This window comes from Harpia harpyja, chromosome 3 (genome assembly GCF_026419915.1).
Source record: "Harpia harpyja isolate bHarHar1 chromosome 3, bHarHar1 primary haplotype, whole genome shotgun sequence".
Lineage (NCBI taxonomy): Eukaryota > Metazoa > Chordata > Aves > Accipitriformes > Accipitridae > Harpia > Harpia harpyja.
Window position 1 is genome coordinate 25,287,323 of NC_068942.1, and position 13,072 is coordinate 25,300,394.

The window sequence follows — 13,072 nt, forward strand, 5'->3', positions numbered from 1 at the left end:
CAGTCTTACAGGATCATAACTATCCTATGGGATTGGAGTTAAGGTTCATCTAGCCCTGTGCTGTACTTTCAACAGTGGCCAGTGGTAGATGGTTGGGAGCACAGGGAGTAGCATAAGGCCATATCCTCCTTACCTGATGTAATTACCAATTTAGACATTTCCTGAATCAGCAGTTGAATTTAAATCAACCTGTTTAATGCTGATGTAGCCTCACAAATTTTATCAATCCCTTTCTGAAATCTCATAATACAAGGTGTGAAAAATATGGGGGGGGTTGCCTTTTTTTAAGCTTACTGCCTGACAGTTTTACCACAGGCACTCAGCTCTTCCTTGAGTCTGAGAAAAAGTAACTGGTTTCCGTTCATGACTGTTGGTGTTCTCAACTTTACAGATTTCTAAGATATGCATGGGAAAAAGTACCAGATGTAATTATTAAATACTGTTTACAAGTGCAACCTGTCTGATGGCTTTGGAAATTAAATCATGCCCCTGGAACAACATAATCGAGTCTGCCGCTTTTTTTATCAGGGAGACAGAAAACAGCTTGTTTTAGCAATGTGGTCAAGGACACCAAGCTGCTGAAGCTTCTACATGCAGCTCCAGCCCTCACTTTCCACCTGTATACAATGCAGGAAGTAGTTCTGGAAGTCAGTGCCATGGCTGAAAGCACACCTCGCTTCTACATGTACACAGAGTCTTCTAGTTAGAGCTCAGAGTTACTGCCAATGGACTACACAGATCACAATCCAGCCACAAATAATGAGGCTGCTCTCCTTCCTCTCATGCTAATTGATGTAATTTGTAAGGAAGAAACTTATTGTATTAAAAGAGGACATTTCCTAGCTCTTCAGACTGAAAATTGTTCTATCAAGGCAGTGACAAGATTCCATTTATTTTTGAATTGTTTTCTTCAATGACCATTTCAATCTAGAAAACTCTTTTCTGCTTTGTCCCTTACCTGACAGGACGTAAGGTAGGCTGCAATTAATATTTTACTTCTTTAAACAAACATAAACAAAGTTATCAATGTAATGATTAAAACAAAACACACAGAACTGTAATGTCTTTTGCTTTGTTTTTAACTGCTTTTTTACTTCATCACTTAGCTTGTATAGATCATATCTATATAGATACCACAGGTAGATCAAAATCTCAGCTATTAAACTTTCCAAGTAACATCATATTAATTAACAAAATAAGAAATGGAAATGCTTAAGCGTAGTACCAAGTGTTCATCCTAACAAAGAAATACAGTCTGACTTACTTTCTAATACACAGGAGCAAACACAAGCTGATTATGTATAATAATCACAGATCTACTTTTTTTTTTTTCTTTTTTTTTTACCAAGATCTCCTTACAGGAAGTTTTGCTTTGATAGTCATACAGTGTGACCTGTATGTGGGCATTACGAATCTTCCACAGTAACCTGGGAAGATGATAAGAGACACAGAGAGCCTTACAGGAATTTCCAAAATATCTTACAGCTGATATTCAGAAAAGTTCCAGACAAAGCATCCTGGTTGGCTGCCTCTAGACTGGAGAAAGCTATTTGGATACCTGTGCTAGTTTCACTGAGAAAGAGGGCAACTCGGTAAGAAGTACTTGAATCGTTGCAGTACTTCTGTCTTTATTGTTTTGAGTACAGAAAATCATGACATTAAAAAAAAAATTCTGTCAAAGAGTAAAATATTGTTCCTCTATTTCATAGAGAGCAAACCAAAATTATCAGGTTTGGGTTCACTGATCAGCAATCAATTTAAACACAGGTTCCTTGTTTTCCAGTGCAGCATCTGTTTGTTCAAATCAGATAATAAATATTTCTTAGCTAGTATCAATATTAACACTTAAATACCTCTATCATTACAACATTATTTTTTAATTTAATTATGTAAATCTTTCTCCCAACTCTAAGGAGTTTTAGAACATTAACTTATTTTACAACTGAGTGTCTGTTTTTAAAACATGCATCAACTTTTAAAGTTAAACAGAAGTTGACATGTTTTTAAAATCTAACCCACCTTTAACTGAGTTAAGCATTTTTTTGTAGCAGAAGACAGAGTCAAGTCAGATTGATATGAATTGCAGTGACGTTTCTGTTGCACCTTTCTCTTAATTTCACATTCTGATTCTGATTCTGACTCTTCTGTATTTTCCATTATACTGTCTAGGAGGGAGAAAATGCAAAAATGTTAACAACAAAGGTCTACTCATATGCTATTAAAATTACGATCAACTTATTTCTTCACATACACTAACTTGAACTAAACATAAACACCTTTTTAAACATCCATCAAACTACAGCACTTCAAGTGTCTCATGATTTGTTGTATGAATAAGAAAAAATTCCTCAAAGTAACTTTGAAAATGTTTTTTTGTTAATACTATTTCAGTGTCTCTCGGTGACAATTTGTAGCTTAATATCTTTGGAGGAGGCTTTGGACTTGAAAATCTATACTAACTTCACTACAACTAGATTGGAGTGTCTGCTACCAAAAGGAGGAGGGGATCTGCTCGATTATGCTAATGGTAATTTTCCCTAAAGGACTGCTGGGGAATGCATTTAGAATAATTGGAAATGTTCTGTGTAATTAGGATTTATTCCTTCAACACAAGACTCAGCAGTACAGTGAACTATACTGCCATATCCTGTTTTATATTGGGGCATTCATTTAAATACTGAAAGAGTATAGGAACAAAGAAACTCATAAATTAACAATGTACAGAGTGAGATTTTCTTTTAAGAAGTGCAGTATGTTGTAGAAGAGTACCTTAATTCAGTTTAATGTAGAAGTGCTATTTATACTCCCTAGTTTAATGGCAGTCTTCATATTGGAACTTTTTTAAGTCTGTATTTTTTTAAAACAGGTATGAATACTTTTTCGATACACATACCGATAACCTCAGAAACATCCTACTATTAGAAGACATCTCAAAACTAAACAATGACTCATTTTCAAAAAAGAAACAGTAATAGGTGGGTTTTTTCCAAGTTAACTTACTTTTGTGTAGAACTGATGAAATTCTACTTAACATTAACCTAAAAAGGCCCAGCAGAATAACTGGCCAGCGTAGATGGCTAAGCAGCTGAACAGCAGGTTTACAGACTGTATCTGTATCCGGACTGACAAAGCTCAACCAAACACAGTGATTTTTCTTTTCCAATTTCACAATTTCCACACCTCAAAGCAAACTATATTTTCTCTATTGCATCTCCATCAATGGTCCCTAACCAATGATATAAGAGCATGTTTCAGTTGAGGTACAGACCAGTGCTGATGCTGGCTCTTCTATTCACTACCTCAGTGCATGAATATACTTCATACTAAGTGTTATTTAGCATGTTACACTTTGCACATACTAACAGTGCTACAGAAGTTCCTCATCAATAATTCAAGAACAAGCTGGGGGCTTGGGCTCAGACTAGACAATCTCCAGAGATCTGTTCCATCTCCAACAATTCTGAGTCTACATTTTCCTGATTTCAGTTGTTTTTGAAATGACTGAAGCCTAACTTAAAATTATACCACGACTGAACAGGTTGCGGAAATCTGTCAAAAAGGGAAAAATCCTCCCTTCATGCACAAACTTGTATAAATCTAGAATAACAAGATATAAGGATATAAATAGATAAACTAAAGGTTACACAAAGTTTGGTAACATACCCACCCAAAGCAGGTATTCAAAATATTACTCTGCTTAAAAGAAATGAGAACTCTAAACATAACTTACCAACTCCTTGAGACCGTGGTAATCTAATATGGTCTGCTTCTACTTTTTGAAGCTGAGGGGGGTATTCTTTTCTGGAAAATGAATTAGATATATGGTTGTTCTTTTGACAGACACCAATATAATTCAGCCACATTATATATGAAAAAGATAAACCTGAAATGTATCTGAAAGCTATGACTAAATAACTTCTCCTATTACATGCTATTGGTACACTTAAAAAAATATTACCAGAATGCTAGGAATGGCTACAGTAAATGTCTTAGAAGTGTTTCTGATCTAAATCCCCTCTGACAGTAATCAATAGTTCAGGAGTCTCTCACTTTCAGACCCAACTCTTCAAAAACTGAATGCCGCATCTCCTCCTCCTCATTCATGAAGTGCAAGATAGATACTTTTAAAATCCAAAAATAGAAACAACTATTATTTTTAATTTTGAAGTAGATTCCACAAGTTCCACAACTTAAAAAAACAGGAAGAGAAGATGCAAAACAGAGGATAGAGATATGACATCAAAAATTGTCGTGGCCAAAAAATAAAAAGAACACCACAGGAGAAGACATAGTTCTTATATATTTGTTTAAAAATATAATAATACAGACAAATTAGTGGATAATAAAACTTTTGTTGGTATAACTTGCATAATATAAATATCTCATATTTTTTGTGCAAATTAATGCAATATAAAGCATTATAGTAAGATTCTTTGGAGTCTCCTGAAAGATATTTTCAGTTTACACACAAGTATGTCAAATCGTGCTGCTACCAAATTAAGATTCCTGAAGCTCGCTGCATCTCAAGTTACTGGTTTTGGCAGTTCTCTTTCTCAGCTGTCTTACCCTACTCTGCAGCTGTAGATTACTGTTCCTGTTATAACAGAAGATGGCACGCACCTGAAACACAGGAGGCCTTGCCAGCAACTTCAGCTGAAACTGCTTTTATTGGCAAGTTAAGCCAGTGCACTGGGGTGTAAACGGGCCACAGGCATCCCATACTGCTACCTCTGATTACAAGGACATTAATCAACAGCAAGGAGGCAAAGAAAACAGCTGTAGGCAATAGCATCTCAAACTAACAGCTAAATTTTGAGGACCCACCTGACAAAAATTTGGCTACAGCTGAAGTAGACTTCAGCAGTAGGCATATGTTTTTGTTTCTTTCAGCACAGCATTTCCTAACACATTAAATTACAAAACCTTTAAATTTTCTGCATTTCTGGGTAATATTTCTCAGGGTTTTCCCATATTTTATTATTAACTAACATACTTGGAATAAGATTAATCTACAATGCCCTTTGGGATACTTCTTACCTAAACATAAACACGTTTTATTGTGTTGAGGGGCTGGAGCATGAAGGAAAATTCGGGCAGAAAGAAGGACTGAGAAACAAGTAGAAACAAGCGTGGCTGGATTGCAACACAGAATGTAGAGACATCACAGTACTTTACCATGAGTGCCCACAAGCACATCACAGATGACAGATTAAGTAGTTTATTTGCTACTGATTGTCAAACATCTTTCTGAAACAATCCTGCTCCCCCACGAAGTTTTTTTTAATGCCTGTGCACACAAAAACTGAACCAAAATCAGAAACTCAACATGAATATTTGTTCATAAATTAAGCGTTATGATTATTTTGAGCATTTTCTTTGAAAACTCAAATCACAAGGGATTACTTTCAAGGCAGAATTGGTGGAAATATATGGCAGAGCTCAAACTAATCATTATATAACGAAAAGCTGCTACTATCAAAACCAATGATAATGACATTCTACAGGCTACAAAAAACCCTGTTACGTCATTACAGAAGATCTGAAAAATATAAACTTTGCTGTAAGGATGCATGAGCTGTTGTCTGACGTTATAATTATCTTCTGGAAGTATTTCATCACAATATAAGTCTTGTTTTAAACATAACCATTGTTAAAAAAATTATTTTCTGTAAAATGTTTTAAATATAAAACATTTAATTGATATTTAAGAGAAACAATATTGAAATTATTTGACATTTAATTGAAAGCAATGAAAACATTATGGTAGATTTATAATACTAAAATTTCTTTTAAAAATTAGTTTAACAATTCAAGTTCTCTGGACATTTATAAGTTATGATTTTTCTTCTAAAAATCTTAGTTTGTATTACATTTTTAACATGCAACATACATTTATCTTTTTAAGATGATAAATTAATCACTTACCATATATTGCTAAATAATTTTTTTACAATAAATCAGAATACAGTAGCTTTAGTTACCCTTGTCTGAATTTTGTGTTATCAGCATAGACTCATATTGATACTTTTTAAACGGCCAAACACTTGCAAGAATACACAAAGGCTGGCATATAACGAGTATCTTTCTTCTCCCACAATATAAAACATTTACTCGTATGCTCACAATGAACCAGTAACACCCAAACCTAAGTTATGAAACAGCTCCAAGTCAACTGAGGCTTCCCAACACAGTTTAACTTGGTTAGCAATTCAAGGTCAGGTTGGAAGTTGCTTTGAGTTAGAAACAAAAGCAAAGACAATTTTAAACACTACTTAATTGTAGATTACATCTGAAAAAAATGCTTTCTTGGAGACAGTAACAGCCCTCCCACAAGAGGGCAGCAACCTGAAGCACCTCCTACTAGTTTCCTTTCCTGAAAAACCCACACACAAACAAAAAGGGAGAGCCCCCACCACCACCACAAAGTTTTTACAGATAACAAAATCAAGGCTCCCCCCTCAGCACAATGTTTGTTGCCATTTGAACAGCTGCAGAACCATTGATATCTTCTCCAGAAAAGTACTTAGTACACTGAGCAGTTTACTTGCACGTGAGTGCAAAAACAGAATGGAAACTATAGTTTCTTTTAAATCGAACATGATACCTATCTTTAAAACGACTATTAGGAAAAGAAAAAAATTATTATAAGAGATTAGAAAAACATACAGCACTCCGAAACAATGCCTTCTTGCTGTTAAATCCTAACTTAAACTAAGTCTCCCATTTCAAAAGGAATAAATGAGGGATCAAACAGCTAAACAGATCAAGATGCAAGACTACCTACATACTGCATCTAACAGAAAAAATAAGAAATATTGATTGCTGTTCCTACCATCCTAGCAAATACTAAAAACACACTTTTTTTTTTTTGCCTGTTAGGTTTCGTAAAAATATCTATGAGATTTAGATTTTTTTTGAAGAACAAGGCTCCATGCTCAGAGGTTAAATTGTTTTAGGCATCTCATTTATCTCATCCATTATAAGCTGTTTTGATTTTAATACCTTTAAGTACAAGGGAGGTAGACCAGTATTTGATAAAAGCAACCTCAAGAAGTAGTAAAGCATCAAACAGCAAAACATTAATAACAACACCAAGAAAGATCAGGCTTTTCCTGCAACAGACGTGACAAAAATACTGAGGTAGTCTGGACTGTGGAGAGTCCTGAACTTGTTGACACATCTTAACAGCTAAACGGTATAGCATTCTTGACTAAACATGTTTTGCCCAGACAGAATGGTGTGACTGACTGAGTATTTTCAGCACACATTCAAGATTACTGCCATATTCCTTTGCTGATAGAATTAGACCTTAGTATCTTCACCTTGGGCTGGTAGACAGACATCTGTGACACACTGCAGCCCAAGAGAAATTTTTGTATTAGAATTTCTTCTCTAGAAGAAAAAAAAGGGGGGGGGGGGGGGGGGTGAGAGGGCAGGGAGAGGGGGGACAGGGATGACAACTGTCTATGCCAGAAAGCAATAAACTTAAAGAAACATCTGGATCTGGGAATTTAGGATACAGTGCTGTCTTAGATCAGAGCCTTCCTAACTACCCATGATCTGGTATGAGCCACATAAAAAATACCATGTATGTGCAATGCTGCACCAACTCCTAACTTTGCTGAGGTGTAGGCTCACATAAGAGCTGTGTTTAATACGCAGCCTGGCTCTTTGAGAGGCTGCCTTGTGCGGCCCTTCCTCACTCTGCCTTTGCATACTACTATTTGGAGGTATACTACCGCAGGCAGTCTGTTGGTTTCTACATCATTACACAATAACGGAATAAAGCATGATAAGATAGGAAGCACCAAGCTGCTGAGGTGAGATTTACCTTCAGTGTGTCTTACAGAAAAAGCAGAGTACAAAAGTCAAAGGCTGAAAGAGAGAAGCAGCAGCATAGGGAGTTGGGTTTTTAGTACGCAGGTCAGTAGCCCCATTTGGCCCAGAAAGTCTGGAGTTGCAGCTGCACTTATCATGATGGTAATGATTAAAACTAATTTTAGCAGCTCCTGCCTAAATGATCTTCCCCTGCTGGGACAGCAACAAAAAGCAGGGAAGGAAAACAGAACATATCCAGTAGTACTGGATTAAGAAGCAGCAGGTGTCCCCAAGGGAAAATTAAGATCACCAGCATGCAACTCAACCCTAGTCTTCTATGACATTCAGTGCCAAATTAAAAACATTAATAGCTGACTGGTTAACTGATAACAGAAATGCAGCACAAAGGAGAACAGGAAAAAAATACATGAACTCAAAGCCCAGACAGTGAGAGGATGATCAAATCCTTTCTTAGAGGGCCAAAACTAACTGTTGAGTATCCCTCTGATACTTCTTTTGAGAAATAACAAAAGGCAGTAAAACAGAAAGGCTTGATTTTACTACTGAATTTGAAATAAATCTAGAAAATCTTGAATTCACAAAGAACAGATATACACTAGATTTCTGTGTTACTTGTATCATTATTGGTTAAACATTATATACACTGTTTAAACAATTCAACCTGATATCAAGCATATACTGCCAAAACACACCTACATAGACAAGATATTTACAAAAACTCAATTAATTCATTACTATCAACAAAACATTTCCACTAACATACAAATTTAAGCTATATAGGAAGAAAAAAAAATGTATGGTATTTCATATTACTAACAAAATATTAACAGTGGTAAACCAGATGCAAAACGAGTAAGAAATGAGCCTGAAATGAGCAATGAAAAACCAGTGTGCCTGGTTTTGCCATACATTTTCTGTTAATTGCTTTAACATATACACTTCATGAACGGAACGTACACAGTAATGCAATAAAAACCTCTAATGCTATTCATACCAAGCTGAGATGACAGAGTGAAAGCTGTTGAAACACCCTACTAAGATATGCTTCAGAACCATTCTACTACACGAAGTTTGCTGCTCTACCAAAAGAATTAGCAGTGAATTCTTAAATTCCACAGAAAGTCACAATTTATCTATTTTCACATTGGATATATAAATAGATAGATAAATTTCCAGTGGAAACGTACCCGGAGTTCACATTAACAAGGCATTATTTGGAGAGGATGTAAAGGTCCTTTTTTGGCAAAAGGGAGTAAGTGAACCACAAAAACAGAACAAAACCAACCAACCCCCCTCACACATGAGCAAACACGATTGACTGGATTGAATATTCTTTAACTAGCATTGATAAAGCACTCATTCAGTTAATTTTCTTAATGCTCATTGCCATGCTCATTTCATCAACAGTAAGCTTACCTTTCCTTTCGGTCCAGATTGCTTAAAATATGAAAAAAGAAAAAAAAACATAAGATGCAAAGCCCCACATGTGTTGCACATGACTAAATTCAAAAAGTTATTAAATATAAACTGTAATTGTTTCATCGTCTCTTGCACTCGCTGGACTAGTTTTCAAACGAGATTATTTTTCACAGCATTTTTGTAACATTAATTATAAATGCACAAATGTTACTTGACAGACAGCAACGGTCAGTGGTCTAAATACTACATTGTCTTGCCTCTTCTTCAGTGTGTAAAATTCGATTAATTCTGGACTCAACCTGGTCGTCTCACTTAATTCACTGCAATGTAGAACCTGACATGACAGAACCTTAATACATGAATTAAGATCAAGCCTCATTTCCAATCCCTGATCACCATGCAAAAGAAGATAAAACAAATTTACAAAACAACTTGTTTCCAACTATTCAAAAAATATTTAAGTGTTTAAATTGATAAAATAAAAATTCAGAAAGCACTACTTAAATATTTAGGAGACTACATGCAATCTGCTACTGGACAGAGAAAGATAAACAGAAGCAACCAGCCTCCTCCTGAGGTTTTGGCTAAAAAGAATCTCCAAAAATATTTAAGAATTAGGGCCAGAATTAGTTTCAGAAGCATCCCCTTTAACATCAGTGAATGTAGCTGGTGCTCACAACTCAAGTCCTTTGTATACCAAGACTCCTACAAAAATAGCACAGCGTGAAGACAACTTGAAAACAGTATCTCTCTCTCTCATGCCTTTTTGAAACTTGCAATACGGAATGCTGTAAGCTTTTAATCTCTGTGGCCATTCCTCCCAAATATCGAAGGCCGAACAAACTTCTGTCATATATGCATCACACTAACATTATTCTAAAACAGAACAAATTCAAACTGTTTCCTGTTTTACTTCAGTCAAATTAAACAGACTAATGATATTACAGAGTAATATAAACTCATTCTCCTTTCCTTTTCACAAACAGAACACCCGCAAGAATACAGCAAACTCTCTAACTCTGTTACCCAGAGGAACAGCAGGATTGAAAGTAAACCAGGTAAAAAGGTAATCCTGATAATCCTAGAGAGTGCAGTGTGAAAACACATTCAATGTCCACAGCACTCTGGGAAGAGAGTAAAAGGAATTCAAAACTGAATGTGACCACTGCAACTTCAACTGGGGTGGGGGTAATCAGCCAATGGTGCATGTAAGCGAGGAAAAATTGCTTCCAACAGGAGCTAGCCTTTACAAAAAATAACCACTGGTTTTGTGCGGGTCACATCTGAGTTTAGAAATCCAGTCAGATCCAAACCATGTCCCTATGGAGCCATGTCCAGTATCTTTGTATCCTTGGCACAGTTAATATGCAACTTGGATTAACCGTTTACAGGTGCTCTAAAGAGTCACACTGTTAGGAATTGTAAATTTTAATGCTAAGGAAACTTAAAGGCAGGAAAAAATTTCCAGAATGCCTGATACTGTACACTGTCATAACATTAGATGCCTCGCTTGTTTTAAAATCATAGAATCACAGAATCATAGAATCGTTTAGGTTGGAAAAGACCTTTAAGATCATCGAGTCCAACCGTAAACCTAACACTGCCAAGTCCACCAAATCCCATATTAATATAATGCATTTAAAAGAATTCTCACTTTTACATCTCAGAAAGATTAAGAAACGAGAATCATGGACAGATCCAGGAATTATAATGAGCAGTGTCCCTACGAATTGCTTCATGCAGCTCATGCATAAGATTTCTTAGACATGCTATGCATACATGCTATTCCAATGCCAAGTCTTAGAGAACAGCCAGTCAATAGCGTAAGATAGAACTATGCATCCATTACATGAAGCAAAATAGTTTGAACCAACTACAGCACTAGGCTAAGCTGTATCTGAAAATCTGTTGTATCAGAAGTGAACAAATTTTAATTTCATCCCCAGATTTCACTGGAAAAAACATGAATAATATTTATCAAAATATTATGTTGAAATGTCCAATTTTGTTGTACTGGAAACTTGTATTTTAAATATGAGCGAAACAGATACTCAGCCAGAATTTAAATCAACATGCACGTGCAAAAAAGTTGGACAAAGAGATGAGAAATACAGTACACATCACAAGCTCCAAATTCAACTTGATAGAGATTACAACCGAGTTTCATAATTAGCTTGCTGCATGTGACACCATCCCCACTCAAAGAACCTAGTATTAATAACAGAATCTGTAACATCAGTGCCAGAGACTCAATCTGCTCAGAACTAATTTAATAATGGTTTTATTTTTTGTTATCCTTTCAATAATCCCCTATAGATTTAAGAACAATGTTAGGTTAGTTAAAACTATTTTCCCCATGTTGTTACTGATCACCATACCATAAAACAATTCTACAAATGCAAACAATGTAAAAGAACACAACTTTGTGTTGCCTGTAGATAAGTACAGGAAAAAAACCCCAACACCTTAGAACTCAATTTCCATGCTACCAGCTTTTCTTTGTCTTGATATATACCTAGAATTTTCTTCTTGGTTTGCCACCCGCATTCTCTGCATATACTCCTTTCTGAGGAGACACCATCAGAATTTAAACTCAACTATTATCTAATATCAGTAAAAACTATCAAAAAAAGATATAAAAATTCCTAAACAACTAAAAATATAGGACAAAAAAATTGCCCACTTTATATGCACTGGAATTTTGTATTATGAACAGTTTTCTAGTCCTATTTTAGTTACTTTTTTTCCAACCACTATTGTCTTCTCGTTCATAAACCTACCTTTTCCATATCAAGAAGCCTTGAGATCCCCCCTCTTTTTTAATTTAAAAAAAAAAAAAAAAGTAAAAAAGTATGATGGGAGGCCATATTCTACTAATTTTCAATCCTCTAACTCAGAAACAGATTTAGAAGCTTTTAAAAAGTAGTCAATTGAGTCAACTGGCAAAAGATACTGGAATTAAAAATCCTTTGCACAGTTCCTCTGTAAAGCTCACCCTCAAGTCAATTAGATCACGTTGGTTTTGACATCCTCCAGTAGCAAAACATTGCTTGGAATTGTTATGACTATTCCCTGCCTTTGAAACTCCTAAAATATTCTTACCATAAGAGTTAATTGTCTGTTAATGTAAATGAACTACAATAACAACCCTGAAAGAAAACATATTTAGAAACATTCAAGATGACTACTACCCAATTACTTCATGCAATATTCAGCTTGCCTATATTATGTATTAGTTTTCTTTCTGCGTGTCACACATACAAAGTTGCTACTTTTTTTTTTCCCCCACATTACATTGTAGGCTTATAAAGAAGCAAGTGCCATAGGTGAGAAAGGCAAGCAGGCAAGTCTAACATCTCCTCAAACCTAAGAGTCTCTGGAGCAGACTCTCTTGCACGCTGAAGAAGCCTACAGCACTTAACTAGATGAGATGAATCTATGTTGACTGGCTGTTTCAAAGAACCATCTTGCAACAAAGCTTAATCAAGTACACTAGTATTATTAAGGTCAACATTCAGAGATCCAAGAAAGAGCAGTCTTGCATGATTTTGCTTACTTCAAATCTTTTAATTTGCACTGCAGATCAAGATTTTATCCCTTAGAATTACAAAAAAAAAAAAAAAAGTGAAAGGTAAGGGCATGAATGCTCAGAGATGCCCCATGCTTTCCTCAATGGAACATTGAACAAAAATGTTCTAAAAAGGACTGCGTGTAAGAAGAACTAAGGTTCAGCGTAAACCACACTGACAACAAACCTCATCTTTCAGTTTAATTTGTGGGAAAACTTCTGCCAATCCTCCTTAGTCATCCCTGC

The 13,072-nt window shown here is 35.6% G+C and overlaps 1 protein-coding gene across 4 annotated transcripts in view; it reads right to left on the reverse strand.

Moving 5' to 3' along the window:
- The window catches only part of SENP6 (SUMO specific peptidase 6), an 84,190-nt gene that overhangs the window by 35,491 nt on the left and 35,627 nt on the right, over positions 1 to 13,072 (reverse strand). For 3 of the 4 annotated variants that reach the window (XM_052781683.1, XM_052781686.1, XM_052781685.1), the window contains 3 exons: positions 9,256 to 9,276; positions 3,731 to 3,801; positions 2,020 to 2,165 (listed from right to left, as the gene is read on the reverse strand). In XM_052781683.1, the coding sequence (XP_052637643.1) occupies positions 2,020 to 2,165; positions 3,731 to 3,801; positions 9,256 to 9,276 (238 nt within the window). The remainder of the gene's footprint in view (positions 1 to 2,019; positions 2,166 to 3,730; positions 3,802 to 9,255; positions 9,277 to 13,072) is intronic. The other variant, XM_052781684.1, reaches the window with a different exon arrangement.